Source organism: Carcharhinus amblyrhynchos, chromosome 3 (genome assembly GCF_965287045.1).
Source record: "Carcharhinus amblyrhynchos chromosome 3, sCarAmb.v2.hapA, whole genome shotgun sequence".
NCBI classification, from domain to species: Eukaryota; Metazoa; Chordata; class Chondrichthyes; order Carcharhiniformes; family Carcharhinidae; genus Carcharhinus; species Carcharhinus amblyrhynchos.
In genome coordinates this window covers 13,246,830-13,268,439 of record NC_137326.1, presented here as the reverse complement: position 1 = coordinate 13,268,439, position 21,610 = coordinate 13,246,830, and the positions used below count along the sequence as shown (strand labels likewise).

The 21,610-nt window shown below is 45.7% G+C and overlaps 1 protein-coding gene across 2 annotated transcripts in view; it reads right to left on the bottom strand.

Moving 5' to 3' along the window:
* Window positions 1-21,610, bottom strand: part of LOC145335764 (sodium-coupled neutral amino acid transporter 3-like) — a 144,995-nt gene that overhangs the window by 94,488 nt on the left and 28,897 nt on the right. For both annotated transcript variants that reach the window (XM_080181492.1, XM_080181498.1), the window contains exons 2-4: window positions 12,686-12,838; window positions 7,304-7,391; window positions 6,790-6,905 (exon numbers count right to left, since the gene is read on the bottom strand). In XM_080181492.1, coding sequence (XP_080037618.1) covers window positions 6,790-6,905; window positions 7,304-7,391; window positions 12,686-12,795 — 314 coding nt within the window. In that variant the 5' untranslated portion in view covers window positions 12,796-12,838. The remainder of the gene's footprint in view (window positions 1-6,789; window positions 6,906-7,303; window positions 7,392-12,685; window positions 12,839-21,610) is intronic.

Here is a 21,610-nt window from a genome sequence, read left to right as displayed (position 1 = left end):
CTGTGGGAAGAAACCGGAGCACCCAGAGGAAACGCACGCAGACATGGAGAGGATGTGCAAACTCCATACAGACAGTGACCTGAGGCTAGAATTGAACCCAGGTCCCTGGTGTTGTGAGGCCTAACTACTGCACCATCGTGCCATGGCATAGAAGAGGAAGGTGGAGAGATGAAGGTTGGGGAAAGTTCTCCAGAGAGTGGAACTTAGGTGACTGAAGACATGGCTGCCAGTAGTGGGTTGAAAGATCAGAGGGGTGACCAAGAGGAATCAGTCGGACGGATACATCACGAGTAATAAGAAATAACAGTGCTTACCCTACGGCAGTGAGGCACTCACGGTATCAGAAATTGGGTGCCATTTGTATGGTGTAATACAAGCAAAAGATGGAAAGCAACTGACTCTCTTCAGTAAACTTTCTGTTCTCAAACATCAGTTCCTCTACTTTGATGGGCATACCAATTGCCAGGATAATTGAGTAGGTGTAAAAGTTGTATGTGGCCTCACAATGCGCCAGGCATGAATAAGTTGTTCCTTTTCACCCACTCTGTCCCATATAAAAGTTGATGTGCTGACAGACAGGCAGGTCAAGATGTGGTGCAACTTTCCTGGTCAGCTGCTGTAACCTTCGTACAAGATCATCAGAGACCCCATTTACAATTATAATAGAGTTTCATCCTAAGTTACATTGGTCAGGCAGGAGGACAACAAGGACAGTTCCCTGAAAGAATGTACACAAATAGAGGAGAGAATTGTTAATTTTTATCCAGGATATGTTTATTTTCTGGATGTAAAGAGTGAGAGTTGACATTGCTATTTTAATAGCTTCCTGATTTGTTGAATCAGTCACTCAGAAAAGAATCACTGGTTGACTATTCCGTTACACCGAAAACTGTCCTGGTGCTGTTTCCTGTTCTTACCCTGCACTGAAATCTGCTTCCAATTTTCACCCTGATCTCACAAGATCCATCTCCCACTCACTCTTCCTCAATTTCTTCCTCAATATTCACCCTAAGCCCACTGACTCCCACAGCCACCCTATACCTCCGCACACCCCACTTCCTGTAAGGACTCCATTCCACCCTGCCAGTTTCTCTGTCTTTGTTGCATTTTCTTTGATGATACAATGCTGCCTCCGATAGGTGTTTCTCTTTCCTCAACTGGGGACTCTACCCAACCATGGCTGACAGGGTCCTTGACTATGTCTGTCCTGTTTCATGCACTTCTCCCTTTACCCTTCTCCTCCCTCCCCAAAACACACTAAGGCTCCCCTCATTCTCATCTTCCAACCCTCCATACTTAACGGATCATTCTCCACCCTTGCCGCAACTTCCAGTGCGATGACAGCACCAAATATATCTTTGCCTTCCCTGTCCTTCCAGCATTTTAAAGGGAGCAGTCTCTTCACAATAATCAGGTCCACTCCTCAATCACTCTCAACGTCGTCTCCATTCCCCATGACACCTTTCCATGCCAGCACAGAAGGTGTAGCCACTGTCTCTTTTACCTCCTTCTTTCTCACTGTTCAGGGCCCAGAATTCCAGATGAAAGCAATCTAAGTGTATTCCTTTCATTTCATTGCATTGACTGCTCACAATGCAGTCCCATCTACGCTGGGGGAGACCAGATGTTGATTGGCTAACTGCCTTGTGGAACAGCTCCGCTCAGACCGCAAGCGTGATTCCAATCTTCCAGTCGCTTTCCATTTGAATTCTCTACCCCGGCCTCATACTGACCTCTCTGCCCTGGACCTCATGTTGTGACCAAATGCATCTCAGCAAAGACTTGAGGAACCACAATGAGGCGGGGGGGTTGAGTGCGGATTCTCTGTGCGCCTCCCCTGATGTGTTTTGGGGCAGCGGGAGGCAGAACGCCATTGGCCAGTGGTGAGATCTTCTGATGCCACCGCTGTCAATGGGATTTCCCAGTAACCCACTCCCCCCTCTGCCGGGAAACCGGCGGCAGGGATTCACTATCAGTGGGACTGGAAGATCACGCCAACGAGAATGGCAAAAAAATTCCAGCACTAATCTTTTGATTAGGTGACTTACAACCTTCTGGACACAACACTGAGTTCAACAATCTCAGACTGTAATCTCTGCCCTATTTTGTTTCCCGTTTCTTTGTTGATTTTAGCTGTCTCTGTCTTTAACTTCCAGATGGCAACTGAGTCTGCCATTCACATCTTCTTTTGGCATTCCCTTCACTTCTTTATTTGTCTCATTACCTCAACTCTTTTTGTTATTTAATCTCTTCTTCCTTCACCCACGTCACTGGCCTTTCCATTTTCCCATCTTCCCATCCTCTCTCCCGCCCCTTTCACTCATTTAAGACCGATTCCAACTCCCAGGTCCGATCGATGAAAGGTCAACGACCTGAAATGTTGGTCCCGACTTTGATATTGCGGCAGGCGTCCTGCCAAGGAGCCCATGGGTGGTGGAGGGGGGAATGGTATGGAGTGTGGGGGTGGGGGGGCGGGGAGGGGGCGACCCTGTCTCAGCAGTATGCGGGACCCATGGCAGCATTTTGCCCATAGAAGCCAACTTATTGGGATGCCACTGGGCAGCCGTCCAGCCTGCATTTGCTGCTAGCTGATTGGACAGCTGGTAGCTCAGCAGCGCCACCGTGGACGGTGGGCATTTCTTGGGCTGCACCTACAAGAAGAGGGTGTGCTGGATTGCTGGCACCCTCAGAATCAGGTAAATGGGGCCTGGAAACTTGGGGCCAGTCAGGCTGACTCAATGAGGAGGGTGTGTGTGTGGGTGTGTGTGGGTGTGGGGAGGGGGTGTGATGAGGAAAGATGGTGTGGTTACCACAGGAACAGACATTGCTGCTGAAGACTCACACATAGGCCAAAGAGATCCCCCAAAATGAAAACGCTGCCCTGAGCCTCTGTGGAGGTTGCTGGGGTTGACCAGTTGATCTCCCCATACTGCTGTATATCCATGCGCCAGCAGTAAAATGTCGGTGGTGGCAGGAACAGACCCTTAGTTGGCCACCGTAGCGACTGAAGTAATCTCTGATTGGAAGGACCTCTCTCTCTAATTCCCCGTCATGGTGACAGAAGGATGATAGGCACTCCACACCCATCCACTACCCCAGCACCCATCTATGCCCGCCATTGTATTGTCCACCTGCCTCCCAGCCTGTCACCACTGGCTAAATTCAGCTCATTAACTCTTCTCCTTTCTCCATCAATGCTGCCAGACCTGTTGAGACTTTCCAGCACTTTTTTTCCGTATCAACCTATTCAGTGATATTTGATACTGTGGAGTTCATGTCCAGCTCCTGTACACACTGACTTAATAAGGAACAGTCCAATCCCGCCCGGTGCTTTATAAACAATAATTCACGTGTCTTTTGCCCTCAATCATATGACTTGCAGGCAGTGAAAGGAGTGTGCAATAATAAAATAAAACAGTGTAGTATTAAAAAGATGTAGGCTATAATTCTCCAGCCTTGCACACCCCACCACTGTTGCCAGCAAGAATGGAGAATTTGGAGCTCAATCAAACCTCCATTCACTGCAGCAGGACTGGAAAATTCCAGCCGCGGGCAAGATCGGAGAATTCCGGCTGTAGTTTCCAAGTAAAGTTTATTTATTAGTGCCACAAGTAGGCTTACGTTCACACTGTAATGAAGTTTCCGTGAAAATCCCCAAGCCGCCACATTCCAGAGCCTGTTCGGGTACACTGAGGGAGAATTTAGCATGACCAATACATCTAACCAACCTGCCTTTCAGGCTGCGGGAGGAAACCGGAGTACCTGGAGGAAACCCATGCAGACATGGGGAGAACGTGCAGACTCCACACAGACAGTGACCCAAGCTGGGAATCGAACCTGGGTCCCTGGCGCTGTGAGGCAGCAGTGATAATGTGTGTGTGTCATGCAGCATTCAATCCCTTTAAAAGAGGGGCCACAGTGCCACCAATACACTCCCACACCACATGCTGAGGCCTACGATTATTCACTCTTTCCACACTCTGTCCAGCTCTAACGAGTTGCTCACTCCGTTATTCCCACCATCAAAATGACATGGCTTAGGCTAGACACAGAGGCCCCTGAGCACAACTTCTCAGAATCTTGTGCATAAAGCTAATGGACTGAGTCTTAACAGCTGTAATTCAACCACAGAGCTCGGAGGATTTCGCAGACTCCTGCAGTTTTACTCTTATTGCTTAAGTTACTGGAAAGCCCCTGGAAAAACAAGTTAGAAGCGCATCCCAGCAATTCCTAAGTGTCTACGGATGGAAATAAATGAAAGAAAAGAAGCATAGATCATCCTACCGCATGCCTCTCTATGGAATAACTCACATAACTGAACTGATTCTCAATATACTTTCTAACATCCCTCAGAATCCATTCTTCAAATCTCAAGCATTTGAACAGTACAGTACACATATTGTTGCCACTTACAGGCTACGTGCATGAAATCCCGTCCACAGCACTGACACCATTACTGTACAAGTCAAAAACACCTCTTTATGCTAAATCTATTTCCAAGTCCAAACAGTCTCAGATTCAATGTAAACATGAAGTCTGACACGCTGTCAGATCAAATTTCGACATATGTTGGTCAAAATGAGAAAAAGATCATCTCCTTGCCCTAGGTGCTGCAGATGGCAAATTAATTGAGTGCTGGCAATCTCAGTCCAAATTGACAGGCCAGTTCATACCACACTTACAATCTCCCCTAGTTCTGTAACCTCCAATTCGGCCTCATGCCATATTCATTTCCTTCCTCGCCGCCAACGGCATGAAGAAGAATTTCTTTTACGCAGAGTGTGGTGGGTGTCTGGAACTGAGACACAGACCCTAAACTCTTTTAAAAAGTACCTGGATCTGCATCTTACGTGCAGTAAACTACAGGGCAATGGGCTAGGTGCAGGGGAGATGGGATTCGAAAGGGCACCAAGATGTATTTGGGCTGGCACGCACAAGATGGGCCAAATGGCCTTCTTCTGTGCTGTAACTTTTCTGTGGTTCTATGATAGCTGTGCCTTTGGTTACCTAGGCCCTAATTTCTGGAATTCCCTCCATTAACTTCAGCACTTCTCCATCTGTTCACTCTTCTTTAAGCCACTTCTCCACGTTTTTGCTTGTCTGCCCTCATACCTCCTGCGTGGCAAAGGTACAAGAGCAAGGAGGTTACGCTGAACTTATAAAAGACACTGCTTAGACCTCAGTTGGATTATTGCGTACAAAAATGTGAACGAGTTGGAGAATGTGCAGAAGAGTTTTACAAGAATGGTTCCACGGATGAGAAACTTCAGTTATGAGGATAGATCGGAGAGGCTGGGACTGTTCTTCTTGGACAGAAGAAGGGGATTTGATAGAGATGTTCAAAATCATGAGAGGGCTGAACAGAGTATATAGGGAGAAACTGTTCCCGCTCGTAAAATGATTTAAGGTGATTTGCAAAAGAAGCAAATGTGATGCAGGAAAAAATCTTCTCACACAGCGAGTAGTTGCGGTCTGGAATGCATTGCCAGGAAGTGTGGTCGAGGCAGGTTCAATCGAGGCATTCATAAGGACATTAGATAATTATTTGAATAGAAACAATGTGCAGGGATAATGGGAGAAAAGGCAGGGGAATGGCACTAAGTCCCAATCCTCGTTTGGAGAGTCAGTGCAGACATGACGGGCCGAATAGCCTCCTTCTGCACTGTGACGACTCTGCGATTCTGTGGTTCAGTGTCAAATGTTGTTCATAAAAAAGTCTCCTCAAAAACATGACTGCATGGGTAATTTCTCTTCTCAGGCAACGTTAATATAACTCAGTGCCAACGAGAGCCTTTCCTGAAAGTTAAACAAGGTCACCTTTACACTAATTTGCCACATGGTCAGTGAACGGGAATGCACTTGCACCTGAGGGGTAAGACAGTGAGGAACACATCAGTAGCCTGTAAATGCAAGAGTAACTATTACTTGGATTAGTGACTCCTTCCATTGTATCTCGTGATATCTTAAATTCTGTTCAGTACTCCGCCTTGCCATGTTTCTATCAATACAGGCAAATATCTAAAATTTATCTATTAGTGTTACAAATAGGCTTACATTCACACTGCAATGAAATTACTATGAAAATCTCCTAGTCACCAAATTCTGATGCCCATTCGGGTACACTGAGGGAGAATCTAGCATGGCCAATGTACCTAACCTCAGCAGAGAGTGGTGGGTGCCTGGAGCATGCTGCCAGAGGAGATGGTGGACTCTTGCACATTAGCAACATACAAGAGGCATCTGGATGGGTACATGAGTAGGGAGGGTATAGAGGAACAGGGGTTGAGTACAGGCAGAAGGTTTTTTTTAGTTTAGTTAGGGCATGATGATCAGCACAGGCTTGGAGGGTCGAAGGGCCTGTTCCTGCACTGTAGTTTTCTTTGTTCTTTGTATTAGCTGATGGCACATGGACTAGGAAACAAAGATTGAAGTTCTTGGGTGGGATATGCAAGGGAGATAGGAGGAAGAACTTTTTTTACATAGTGAGTGGTGATAATCTGGCTACGAGGGTGGTGGAAGTGAAAACAATAAATAATTTCAAATGGAAACTGGAGACGGACGCTTGAGGGAAGTAGCAGTGGAAGGTAACAAGGGTATGGCAATGGAACTGACTGGATTGCTTTACGGAGAGTTGGTATGGGCATGATGGGCCAAATGGCCTCCTCCTGTGCTGTAATCATCCTGTGACTCCATGACTGGCTTGTTCTCTTTTGCAAGGGTGTTGTGTGGCCGAAACATGAAAGTGAGGGAGATGGGTGAGTGATTAAAACAGATAAAAGATGTACTTACAGGAAAAGGACAATGCCTGTGTTGGCCATCGCATACGCTAATCCCAGGATGCCACTGCCCATGATGGCATTACTGAGGTTGAACACCGACATTCCAAAGGAGGTTTTGCCTTCAAACTGCAATGAGAAAAGCTTTTAACTATCGGAAATCAGGGAGGAAGTTAAAGGTCTGATGACCAACTCTCAGATCATTCACTTGAGGACCTAAGTTCTGCTCTGATCCAAATTAAGAAGTCTCACAGGTTAAAGTCCAATGGGTGTTTTTGGAATCACGAGCTTTTGGATCGCTGTTCCTTCATTGGGTGTGTCTCTTGGGCTGACTTGATAAAGGAGCAATGCTCCAAAATCTTGTACTACTAAATAAGCCTGGTGGACTTTAACTGATGCTGTGAGACTTCTTACTGTGCCCACCCCAGTCCAACACCGGCTTCTCCACATCATGGCTGATCCAAATTGACAAATTCAGACTTTGCTCAAATAAGGAATGTTTCTTCACAAACAAATAAACAACTTACGTCTGTGAATCGAGTGTGTTTCTTCTCAGTGTCTGAGTGAGGCAGGAATTCATCGCACTCTGCTGAGTTTCCTTCATTTTCTTCATACCTGTAGGTGTGGATGGAGATAATTAAGATTGAAGTGCGCTTAGATGTCATGGTTCTGCAATGGCTAATTAATCCCAGATTCACCCCCATTGTTTTCCATCCCCATGTAATGGAAGCAATAGCTGACTCTTCATCTCAAAGAGGAGAAGGCAAAACAAAGCAAACTGATTTACTTTTAGCACAATGCCATTCCTTCAGTAAGGTTCTTGCTGGGAGAAGCACAAGCCACTACAGATAGAATGTAATACATGGGCGGCACGGTGGCACAGTGGTTAGCACTGCTGCCTCACAGCGCCAGGGACACGGGTTCACTTCCTGGCTTGGGTCACTGTCTGTGTGGAGTTTGCATGTTCTGCCTGTGTCTGCGTGCTTTTCCTCCGGGTGCTCCAGTTTTCTCCCACACTCCAAAGATGTGCAGATTAGGTGGATTGACTATGCAAAATTGCCCCTCAGTGTTTCAAGATGTATCGGTTAGGTGGATTAGCCATGGTAAAATTCATGGAGTTATGGTGATAGAGTGGGGGAAAGAGCACGGGCAAGGTACTCAATCAGAGAGAGTTGGTGCAGACTTGATGGGCTGAATGGCCTCTTTCTGCACTGTAGGGATTCTATAACACCATTGATGGTTATTGAGAATTTGAATTCAAGAAATATCTGGAATTTAAATAACCATAAAACCATTGCCGATTGTTGTAAAAACTTATCTGGTTCACTAATGTCCTTTAGGGAAGGAAATCTGCCATCCTTACCTGGTCTGGCCTACATGTGACTCCAGACCTGTAGCAAAGTGATTGTCTCTCAGCTGCCCTCTGGAATGAGCTAGCAAGCTGCTCAGTCCAAGGGCAGTTAGGGATGGGCAATAAATGCTGGCCCAGCAATGCCCACATCCCATTGAACGAACAAAAATCTCAACTTTTATGGCCAATTAACCAACATGACCTGGTCACTCCGTGCTCTTAACCTGATAGAATGCTACATCCGAATCTCTGATGAGGATTGCATGCTCAGAGAGGGATTGTACTTGGTTGCTTCCTCAGGTGACACCCCTGACTGAGTACTCTCTGTGCCAAGATGGAAGGGATAATGTAATGAGAGCATAATTAAGGACTCTGCACACCCCGGACATTCTCTCTTCCACCTTCTTCCATCGGGAAAAAGATACAGAAGTCTGAGGTCACGTACCAACCGACTCAAGAATAGCTTCTTCCCTGCTGCTGTCAGACTTTTGAATGGATTTATCTCTCACTAAGTTGATCTTTCTCAACACCCTGACTATGACTGTAACACTACATTCTGCACCCTCTCATTTCCTTCTCTATGTACGGTATGCTTTGTACAGCATGCAAGAAACAATACTTCTCATTGTATACTAATAGATGTGACAATAATAAATCAAATCAGCTCAAAAATAATGCCAACCTGAAAGGGACAAGAACATTTTCCATCCCATTGCCAGTTGCTTAAAATCTTCACGCATGTGAAAATTCAAAATGAAAATCTAATCCCATAAAATGACTCACTAGCCTGTTATATACGTGATCTAATTTCACACAAAAAAATAGTGAATTTTTAAAAAAATACTTGCCGTATGGTGGCATTTGACAAAGCTGTGCGTAAAAAAAAGGGAATAATTCAAAGCTTGTATAAAATGCATAATATCCTCTCTGTTAAACACCCCTCCTACATTCTGTTTCCATGGCGAGATTCTAACACCGGCTGAGCCAAAGTAAAGGTGGCAGCGTCCACTCCGCTGCTGCTCTGTCACCAACCTGCACGCTATTAGAGCCAAACTGAACAAGCTCCTGATCCCAATCTGACCATAAACCTCCTTGTGTTTCACTCTGGGGAATGAGGGTGTGGTGTGTTGGGGAGGGGGGGAGGCAGCGGGGGAGTGATGATGTACAGTAAACACTGCTCCTCAACTTAGATCTTAGGATATGTGGGGCAGCACGGTGGCACATTGGTTAGTACTGCTGCCTCACAGCGCCAAGGTGCCAGGTTCCATTCCCAACTTGAGTCACTACTTGTGTGGAGTTTGATGTGGAGATGCCGGCATTGGACTGGGGTAAACACAGTAAGAAGTCTTACAACACCAGGTTAAAGTCCAACAGGTTTATTTGATAGTCAACGCCACTACCTTTCGGAATGCTGTTCCTTCATCAGGTGAGTGGAGAGAACTCACCTGATGAAGGAACACGAAAGCTAGTTACGAAAGCTAGTGGTGTTTACTACCAAGTAAACCTGTTGGACTTTAACCTGGTATTGTGAGACTTCTTACTGTGTGGAGTTTGCACATTCTCCCCATGCCTGCATGGGTTCCCTCCGGGTGCTCCAGTTTCTTCCCACAGTCCAAAGATGTCCGGGTTAGGTGAATTGGCCATGCTAAATTGCCTCTTCGTGTCAGGGGGACTAGCAGAGTAAATATGTAGTGTTCCGGGGATAGGGCCTAGGTGGGATTGTGGTCGGTGCAGGCTCGATGGGCTGAATGGCCTCCTTCTGCGCTGCAGGGATTCTATGATTTTAAGTCTCTGCAGCAGGACTTGAACACATGAACTGGTCAATCAGCGGTGAAAGTTCTACCACTAAAGTCATGGCTGACAGCTAACAAGGGGAGGGAGAGAGGTGGCAGAAAGGCACACAGATGTGTTGCGGATTTGTATGCCCGTGCTCTATCATGCAATTTGAGGACCAGCATATTCTGGGCCAGGACTGAGGTCATTTGAGTTGTGTGAAGTAAAATTACTAGGGAGGCCTGAACCTTCGATATCTTCCAATTTCCTTCCTGCATCTTTTCTCAGTCATCCTGGAGTGGGACAACTGCACCAGTTGCTGGAAGGCAGGAATCCTCGGACCCCTAAATCAGATTCACAGAAGCAGAGTCGATTGCTTTTAAAAACGACTTTATTTAGGATGTGGCATTTCCACAAGAGTGTAGGGGCAAGGATAAATGTTTAAGCAAGGAACTTAAAAATAGAGCAAAAAAATCCACCGACATGTCAAGTTGAGCTTTGGCTGATTTGTTGTATTTATAATAATGCCTTCCAAAATAAACACGCCAAAGGATTTTCTAGGGTAGAAGCAATAAAATGTCGTTCTCAAGAAATGGAAATGGAAATGACTCAAGCTCAATGATTTCAGAAATGATCCCTTCAGGATTATTTTGTTTCCAAACTAATTGACCGATCCTTAAAGCCCAGTGCAGCAAAGGTGGAAGCAGGTGTGAAATCTGACTCGGAGCTTCTATGATAAAGGAGAGAGCTGCGTACATCAGAGGCTAACTGAAGCTTGGGGCCTGGGGCACACACAGAGCAAAACTCCAGTGACATCTAAAATGCACTAGTCCAATTGCAACAGATCTAAATCCCTATATCCAAAGGGAAAGGATAACTCCAGGCATGGAGTAGGTGCACAGTGCGCAGGGTGCCCCTCCCTTCCTGTGGCAACAGTCCTGGGCCATCCCATGCCTCTGAGATGTAAGGCTCAATCGATTGGCTAGGGAGTAGCAAAAGTTTGGCCAGTTCTGAATCACATGCAGTTGACAGGAGGGAGTGATTCCTATGGAAGGAGGCAAGGGAGAGGACCCAGGACAGCAGTACCACATATTAAGCCTGTAGATCACGGAGGAGAGCTCATACTCCACCTCAATAATGATTGACGCGCATTTTTGGAGCTGTTTCTCCTTCCAAGCTTGCTCCCTCTAAATTGCATCAGGGTCCTATTACATCACAGGACATAGTAATGAGGCTCCTGATTTGGGCAAGCATTGATGATCACAGTGGTAGGTCCTAATCATTGGAGAGGTGGTAATCTAGTGGTGTTGTCATTGGATTAGTAATCCAGAGACTCAAGGCAATGCTCTGGGGAAGTGAGTTCAAATTTCAGCACGGCAGATGGTGCAATTTGAATTCAGTAAAAATTTGGAATTAAAAGTCTAACAATCCCAAAGGGTTGTGTGAATCTGTAGAATTCACGGCTCCAAAGTGTGGTGGATGCTGGCACAGTGAGTAAATTTAAGGAGGAGTTAGACAGATTGTTAATGGGCTGACGGGTTGTGGGGAGAAGGCAGGAAAAGGGGGATGAGGAGCATATCAGCCATGATCGAATGGCAGAGCGGAGTCGATGGGCCGAATGGCCTAACTCTGCTTCTATATCTCATGAACGTATGAGCTAATGATTCTACATTGCAGAAATCCTATGATTGTCGTAAAAACCCAGTTGCTTCGCTGATGCCCTTCAGGGAAGGAAGTCTGCTGTGCTTACCTGGTCTGGCCTACATGTGACTCCAGAGCCACAGCAACGTGGCTGACTCTGAAACGCCGTTTGAACTTGCCGCACAATCCAAGGGTAATTCATGAATGAGTTTTAAAAAACTCCAGCAGCAGTACGGCGAGAAGGGGCAATAAGTGGTGAACTGTGATTTCAACCACTGCTCGCTTAAAGTTAAAATCTGGTCTAAATTCTCAAGAAAAGAGAAAAAAAGTGGAGCCTGCTGCCAGGAAGATCTAAACTCCATCTGCCTCAGTGCTGTGTGCTGGCATTAAAATGTGACATGCATTGACTTAGCTTAGGCTGCCAGCACCATTCCAGTGAGCGGTGAGGTGAGTCATTCCACAATGCCAACCTGCTCACTGGGACAGCATCAGGAGGGGACAGTGTCCTTTCTGTGGTTGCCTCACCTTCTGTTTGATGTGATGGATCGCTGGGAGAAAGCTACACTCTCTCCACCAAGCATGGGGAGAGCCAGAGGAAACAACAAGGAGTGATAATATACAGAATAACTTCTAAATATATTTTTTAAATCAGGTAATGAGACCACTGTGCTGCTCCGACAACCATGCCGGTGTCTCATGTGGAGGCGGCACTGTGGCACAATGGCTGCCTCTCAGTGTCAAGGACCCGGGTTCGATTCCAGCCTTGGGTGACTGCCTGTGTGGACTTTGTATGTTCTCCCCGTGTCTGTGTGGGCTTCCTCCAGATGCTCCGGTTTCCTCCTACAGCCCAAAGGTGTGCGGGTTAGGTGGATTGGCCATGCTAAATTATCTCTTAGTGTCCCAAGATGTATAGGTTGGGGGAGGGGGTTAGTGGGATAAATATGTGGGGTTACAGGGATAGGGCCTCAGAGTAACATCTCTGCCGAAGAGTCGATGGGACTCTGATCGATGGGCTGAGTGGCCTCCTTCTGCACTGTAGCAATTCTATGATTACTAGTGATGAAGAATTTCTAGAACCTGCGATGATTTATTGCTCAAATAACAAACCTTTTTGGGCTGTCGATATTATGTTGCCAACACTTACCTGTCCTCCTCAGGTGGCATTTTGATTGGTACACTTAGATCTTCGACGTGATTGCCATTTGGAATAATTTCCACCATTTCAGCTTCTTTGGCCACCTGCACACACTCCATGTTGCCCCACTTGTCGTCCAAGTGCACGTGGAAATTACTGGTACTGCAAATACAAAAAAAAACATTTTTTAAAATATATTGTCAAATGTGATTTTTATTTCTCATTGAGCCAGATTTGGCTCCCAGCAGCAAACAAATGCTACCATTTGTGGAGGCAATGGCACAGTGGTATTGTCACTGGACTAGTGATCTAGAGACCCAGGGTAATGCCCTGGGGACCCCCATTTGAATCCCGCCTCAGGAGATGGTGAAATTTGAACTCAATAAAAATCTGGATTAAAAAGTCTCACAGTGACGTTGGGACCATTGTTGATTGTCCTAAAATCCCATCTGGTTGGCACTGCCAAGTGAGGTGGTTGAGGCAGATAAGATTAGCCACATTTAAGGCTTAACTGGATAGAAATTTGAACAAGCAGGGAATAGAGGGATCTAAGCGATTTGTCAGGAAATTGCGAGGCATCTTGAAGGGAATTGCTTGATAGAGCAGACGCAACACGGTTTCATTAAAGGGAAGTCGTGTCTGACAAATTTACTGGAGTTCTATGAGGATGTGTCTAGGGCAGTGGATAGAGGAGAGCCGGTGGATGTGGTCTTTCTGGATTTTCAGAAGGCGTTTGACAAGGTACCTCACAAGAGGTTATTGCAGAAGGTCAGGGGACATGGAGTTGGGGGTAGGGTGTTAGCGTGGATAGAGGATTGGTTGTCAAATAGGAGGCAGAGAGTGGGGGTCAATGGGTGCTATTCGGATTGGCGGATGGTGACTAGTGGGGTGCCCCAGGGGTCGGTGCTGGGGCCTCAGCTATTTACCATTTATATAGATGATCTGGAGGAGGGAACCGAGTGCAGGGTGTCGAAATTTGCTGATGACACCAAGATTGGGGGAACGGCAAATTGTGCGGAGGGTGTGGAGAGTCTGCAGAAGGATCTAGATAGGCTGGGCGAATGGGCCAGGAAATGGCAAATGGAATTTAATGTTGGCAAGTGTGAGGTGGTCCACTTTGGTAGGAAGAATGGTAGGAAGGACTATTACTTACGTGGCGAAAAACTGCAGCAGGCGACGGTGCAGAGGGACCTCGGGGTCCTTGTGCATGAATTGCAAAAACCCAGCTTGCAGGTGCAGCAGGTGGTCAGGAAGGCGAATGGGATGCTGGCCTTCATAGCGAGGGGGATTGAATATAAAAGTAGGGAGGTCTTGCTGCAGCTGTATAGGGCATTGGTGAGGCCGCAGCTGGAGTACTGTGTGCAGTTTTGGGCGCCGCACCTGCGCAAGGATATTTTGGCCCTGGAGGGAGTGCAGAGGAGGTTTACTAGGCTGATACCGGAGTTGAGGGGATTGAGCTATGAGGAGAGGCTGAATAAATTAGGCTTGTACTCGTTAGAGTTTAGAAGAATGAGGGGAGATCTCATTGAGACGTATAAGATGATGAATGGGATGGATAGGATAGAGGTGGAGAGACTCTTCCCGCTCAAAAAAGACAGTAGGACTAGGGGGCACAGCCTCAAGATAAAGGGGAGGTGGTTTAGAACGGAGTTGAGGAGGAACTTCTTCACTCAAAGGGTGGTGAATCTCTGGAATTCTCTGCCCGTTGAAGTGGTGGAGGCTGCCTCGCTAAATATTTTTAAGAAGCGGGTTGATGGGTTTTTGATAAGAGAAGGGATTAAGGGTTATGGGGAGAGGGCGGGAAAGTGGAACTGAGCCACGACAGATCAGCCATGATCTTATTGAATGGCGGGGCAGGCTCGAAGGGCTAGATGGCCTACTCCTGCTCCTATTTCTTATGTTCTTATGACAACATGATCAGCGCCGGCTTGGAGGGCTGAAGGGACTGTTCCTGTGCTGTGCTGTTCTTTGTTCTTTGTAATGACCATTAGGGAAGGAAATCTGTCATCCTTACCTGGGTCTGGCCTACATGTGACTCTTATCCACACCCAATGTGTTTGACTCTTAAAAATATCCTCTAAAATGGCCTAGCAAGCAACTCAGTTCAAAGCAATTAGTGATGGGGAATAAATGAAGGCCCATATTCCATGTACAAATAAATGAAAACAAGCCTATTTTACACTTATATTTGCTCACTGTTGTTTCATACTAGAGCCCTCTGTGATTACAAAGCCATTCACTACCCCGTACAGGGTGCTGGAGACCAACTGTGTATCATCTGAGTCAATCAGATTGAAGATTTATTACTGAGCAGCGCAGAGTCTGAACCAGGAAGTATTGATTAGAATATTGAATTAAATATCAGATCAGGTACAGTCAGCAAAACAAAGTAAGGGAAGAAAAATGGAATTAAGAGAGGGAGAGACATTAAAGAGACAGAAATAAAACATCTTAGAATCATACAATTTTTATTTTTACAAACTCTAAAAGAAATTATTGTATAAAAGGATGAATCTTTGCATTCGTAATTATCAGTGGCAGAGAAGTTGTTTGGTCGTAATTAAAAATAACCACACCTTAAAAAATTTACTGACATAGGAATTGGCAAACCTTAACATTTTTGGCAAATTTAGTATCATCACAAATGACAGCAATTTGATGCTGTTCCATGTTTCGATGTAGAGTCATTGAGCAAGTTACCTGAGTCAGGAAGCTTCAGGGGAATAATGGATGTGGGGGGATAGGTGAGGGTCTCCCAAAGTACTGTGAGATCAGGGGCGCCCATCCAAAATGGCGGCTGAGCATTTTGCAGCCAGTCTGACCGGCCTGTTAAGGCTCTGTCCCTTCCAGAACTGGCGCGAAATTCACCGCTCTCCCAAAAAAGGACTAAGTGGGGGAAAGTTTCGATCCGGACCCCACCTAATGGACTGACGCAAATCTTCCTGTCATTAGGACACTCAGGGCAGAATTTTCTGGTTGTTCACGCTGGTGGGATTTTCCATTTCCACTGCAGTGAACGAAGATTGGGCTGAGCTTCAAATACTCCATCCTCGCTTACAGCAACGGCAGAGCGTGGACAGCCGGAAAATTCCGGCTTTAATTTCTTCCGAGAAAATTTTGTCCATTATGAGTGAATGGAAGTGGGAAGATTATTTATGGTTGGTGAGCGTGTTCTAAAAAGACCATAGAAATCTAGTTAAATGTTAGAGATTTGAAATGGACGGCAGGATGGTTTTATGTTATGTTTGAGGCTGTTGAATTCATATCCAGGGAAGAAAAATGGAACTAAGAGAGGGAGAGAAATAGAGATAGAAATAAAAATCTTAGAAATATAGAATTTTTATTTTTAAAAACTATAAAAGTAATTATCATACAAAAGGATGAATCTTCACACTTATGACTATCAGGGCAGAGAGGTTGCTTAATCGTAATTAAACATAACCACACCTTAAAAAATTTACTGACATGGGAATGGACAAAATTGGCAGCAGAATGTTTCTAAAATCTGCTGGAGTGTCAGCCTCTGGTTAAAACCCAGTGTATATGTCTCCAGCAACACAGCCGAGTTCTGACTACAGATTTACTGGTACTTAATGCACAGAAAATCTGGAGGTGTATCTGAGCTGTCAGGGTGGCAGGGCGAGGTATGATAGAGTCCCACGGAGGTCAAGGCTTCATCTTTAAACATGGCACCCCGATCTATGATAAAAATGAACTCCCCTACCCCCACACGGCCATGGAGGAATCTCCACACAAGGCTCAGAGTGACCCTACACCCCCACCCTACCATGCAAGTGTAGGGCTATTTCTCTCACAGGCAGCAAGGCACATACCCCATCATCCAACACACATAAGGGGAACCCCTCCTTCCCCTGACAATGGGACTCCATAGAACACCCATCACTGGCAGTGCCAACCTGGCATGGTGTCAGGGTGCTGAGTCAGGGTGCCAGGAGGACTGTGTCAGGGTGCTGGGGCAGTGCACCCAATGTCTGGAGCACCACCCAATGTCTATACTTACCCTTGCACCTCGGGCATGGTCATCACAACTGGTTTTGGTTTATGAAAAGCAGTAGTGATTCATGGGAAGCATAACGGTACAGCGGTTAGCACTGCTGCCTCACAGTGCAAGGGACCCGGGTTCGATTCCCGGCTTGGGTCACTGCCTATACCTCCATGGGTTTCCTCCGGGTGCTCTAGTCTCCTCCCACAGTCCAAAGATGTGCAGATTAGGTGGACTGGCCATGCTAAATTGCCTTTTAGTGTCAGGGGGACTAGCTAGGGTAAATGCATGGGGTAACAGGGATAGGGCCTGGGTGGGATTGTGGTCGGTGCAGACTAGATGGGCCAAATGGCCTCCCCCTGCACTGTAGGATCCTATGATTCAAGCCAATGTGACTTCATGTAGCCTGGTGTGGAAATAGTGGCATCAAAGCCCTGAAATAAAGTTTAAATTTATGTCAAAAATATGCTAATCAGCCTTGCACCTTGCCTGGGTGAAAACCGGATCATATCATCAGAAAGAGACTGAGAAGGTCTCCTTCCGAAGCCTCACTGGAACAAATCCCATGTTGGCCCTCTCGCGAGACTGAGCAGCCATTAGAGGATTTGTGCCTGCAGCTAGTGGGGCTGATAGATCAATCCTGATCAATGCTGAAGATCAGATGGGAGAAATTGAAGCAAATGAGGGTGAGAAAACTCTAGCTCCAGGAATTTGTGTTCACCCCGGGGGGAGGGGAAATAATGAGATCGGCTGAATGGCGTGTTTCCATGTTGAATTCTATGTATTGTATGAGTGGCAGGCCAGCTGGGGTTGTTGCGGTTAGAAACCTGAGTATCCACTTTGAAGGTGTGAAACCCCATTAACACTGGAACAGGAAACATTGAGCAGAGTGTCCATAAATTCTCAAACTATATCACAGCCAAGTGAAGCACATTGGCTGCAGAACAAATTCAGAAAACCAAAGGACCATCATGTTTTCTTGAACAAGAGACACTCCTTCACATACTACATAACAGCTTATTTTAGAATAGCAGGTATGTATCTGAGTGCAGACAGGTGAGGTAGGGCAATGGCACGTAAGTATGAGAAAATATTGAATTAGTGGATTACAGGCTTCTCTCTTCCTAATTTTATCCTAACCTTTGTTTGCTTAGCCACCTCGCCAAACCCTTACTGGAGCCCCACATGTGTTCAGACATGATCTTGCTGCTCTTGGCAACACTGTCCCATGATAGCAAGTGGGTCTTCCTTTGCCTAAGACTTGGATCTGTGAACTGTAGAGAATTCCTCAGTTCAAGCAATATATCTTTCCTATTGGATCAATCAAATTGTTTCCAGCTGCAGTTCCTCGCTGTTTCATGCTGTCATTAGAGGATTAGAGACAAGTAGTCCTTTTGGATTTAATAAGGTGGCACAGTCGTTAGCACTGCTGCCTCACAGCACCAGGATCAGATTCAATTCCCGGGTTGTGTGACATCTGCACATTCTCTCTGCGTGGGTTTCCTCTGGGTGCTCTGGTTTCCTCCCACAATCCAAAAGACATGCTAGTTAGGTGCACTGGCCATGCTTAATTCTTCCTCCGTGTACCCGAACAGGTGCCGGAGTGTGGCATCTTGGAGATTTTCACAGTAACTTCATTGCAATGTTAATGTAAACCTATTTGTGACATTGATAAATAAATAAATTGTAATTATGTATCAGAATAACCAGCAATAAGAATTACGACCAACTTTAAATCTGTACTTGGCTGCGGTTCTGTCCTCTTGCCTCTATTCTCCTTTAGTTTGTGATACAAACGCCTGGTGAATTTTACAAGTTATAAAATTCGTAACAGAAATTCAATTTTCAAAAGTACTCCCTCAGGATCAACCTGGAAAGTGCGCAGGCTGAGATTGTTGGACAAAGCATTCAAAACCTATTTACATTCCAGTCAACTCAAAACTTACCACAATGCCTAAGAGAATGATAAATGGCTGGGAGTTCATTATAGAACGTTGGTTAGGCCACATTTGGAGTACTGCATCCAGATCTGGTCGCCACACTACCAGAAGGACATGGAAGCTTTGGAGAGAGTACAGAAAAGGTTTACCAGGATGTTGCCTGGTAAGGAGGGTCTTAGCTATGAGGACAGATTGGGTAAACTGGGGTTGTTCTCTCTGGAAAGACAGAGAATGAAGGGAGACCTAATAGAGGCGTATAAAATTATGAAGGGCATAGATAGGGTGAACAGTGGGAAGCTTTTTCCCAGGTCGAAGGTGATGATCATGAGGAGTCACAGGTTCAAGGTGAAGGGAGCAAGGTTTAACTCAGATATCAGAGGGATATATTTTACACAGAGGGTGGTGGGGGCCTGGAATGCACTGCCAAGCAGGGTGGCGGAGGCAGACATGCTGGGATCGTTTAAGACTTATCTGGATAGCCACATGAACAGACTGGGAATGGAGGGATACAAACAAATGGTCTAGTTGGACCAATGAGCGGCACAGGCTTGGAGGGCCGAAGGGCCTGTTTCCTGCACTGTATTGTTCCTTGTTCTTACCTGTGAGGCCTGTAACATCAGCACATTGCTGTGTGGCAGCGAAGCCTGGACTACATTCACCAACCAAGCAAAAAGGCTCAATCAGCTGCACCTCTAGTGTCCACAATGTATCCTTGGCATGATACAGAAAGAAACAGTCACCCTTGCAGCAGACCTTTCAGGGTCAGAACATGCCAAGCGCACTTAATCTGATCAAACAAAGAAGACTTTGCTGGCTTGGACATTTGCACAGAGATGGAAGATGGCCACATCCCCAAGGATATGTTATGTGGGGAGGCTGCCCATGTCAGAAGATTAGCAGGGTGCCCAGAGTTCCAAATCAAGAATGACACCTTTTCCACAGATGCTGCCAGACCTGCTGAGTCTACCCAGCATTTGCTGTTTTTATATCAATATTGAGTCTGTTTAACTATAAAATGCCTCAACAATGTGGGTCCTTGACATTGAGTACCCTTATTCATTTGCTGAAGAAAATGCTTTGTCTCTAACTTTTGTCCCAGTTCAGATGGAAGATCATCCAGCTGAAACGGTACCTCTGTGCCACCACCCACATGCTGCCAGACTTGCTGAACGTTTCCTGCATATTTTGTCCTTATTTGCATATTATTTGCAGCTGTGGCACTTTGCTTTTATTATTCAAATGTGAATTGATCAAGGAGACTTTGCCTCAGGATTTATTTGCTGGTTGGCATCCTTCCGGCTGCCAGGAATGATGGAGATGTAGCCTTTGAATTTGGTGAATTCAGAGGAGGCTATCTGTTGAACTTTGTTCAACAGGCAAACTCTGCTACAAGTGTGGCAAATGAGGTTGTCTCTTGATGGTGAAATTATCCCGTGACCAAAAGAACAGATGGTGGACGGAGAAGGCGCAGTTAGCTGATGACTATAACACTGGAATTTTCTTTAGAACAGTCCAGACCACCTACGGCCCAAGCACCCAAGGTCCCACCCACTGCTGGCCAAGAACAGGGAGGTCTCACCCCAATCCAATGCTAGCCTGTCCACGTCATAGCTCTGATCAAGAACAGAGAGGCAGTCAGCACCTGCCTTAAGGAGCACTGAGAAGGCTTCCGTAACAGAGACCCTGGGCAGAATCTTACAAGAATTTGGCAGAATGTCAGTTCTGGTGAGAGCGTGGAACTCTCCAGCCCCACTGGGCAGTTTGCTGCACAGATATCGTGGCTTTAAATGCAAAAGAAAAATGGACAGGGTTTGTGCTTTAGTCTGGGGATCTTTCATCCATCCCACCGTGATAATCGCCAGCATACCCACCCCTCTGATCACCCCAGCATCTGTCCCTTTCTCCCCAGTCATTGTCAGCATCCTATTTGTCCAGAATTTCCTGCAGCTTATACTAACAGTGTGTTAGAAGGCATTGTTAATGTCCCAGCTAATTCTGCTCTTCAATTACAGTCTGTGAGATGCCTGCAAATAACCGGGTATTTACTGATTTCTCTTTTCCATCACCTGCTCCCCTCCTCAAATGGTGACTTTTTGAGTCTTGCCTCATCAGCATTAGAATCCATGGAATCAACTTAGGCGCTTTATGCCACCAGTGTAAACCTATGGTCCTTATTCGCTTCCACAGACATTAGATCCATTACTATAACTGGGAGCTGGGGATGCTGGAAAATGAAACTTGAAAGATGAGAGCTAAATGCGCTGTCAACACTTTGTAGCGTAACAGTTGAGGAAGAGTTAGCAAAAAAACTACAGGAGAGTTTTATGAAGCACATTCTCAGTGCACAGCAAAATAATTAACAAAACAGGACACTTTGAGGTCAAAGTTGCCCTCACTCAAAGATGGCTTTTGTTACATTCCTGTGCTTAATTTATGGACATTGTATTTGAGAGTATAAATTATGAAACTGTTCCAACGGGGGAATGGGAGAATTGCAATCCCATAGGCGATGAGTCCCTGATCTCAGCAATGTTATCACGGGGAGTTACAGGTCATAACCCTGATTGTAATATCCATTGTTTTGGAGCAAGAATGCTCCACTCCATTCCCAATGCTTACAATTGTGAAGGTTTGTTGTTCCCACAGCTTGAGCCAGTTAAGAGCTGCAATGATTTTTAGAATCTCAGCTTTTCTTTCTCTTATTGTTTTCTGATAGGTGTAGAATAAAGCCACATTGTTTAAATTGTTCCGGGATACCAGGATTCCATCTAAATCCATCAATATGATGATTATTCAGAGAGGTTAATTAATGGAAAGAGAAATTAATGGAAATATTGCCAAATAAGAGAGTAACAAACTTGAGACTGGGAGGAATTTAGGATTCGCAACGGATGACAAAGAAGTCAATAAAGAGAGATAACATAAAATCTGATAGCAATCGTGAACAGTCAAAGGAACAGATTGTGAAAGTTTATGCGTACAAAAGGAAGA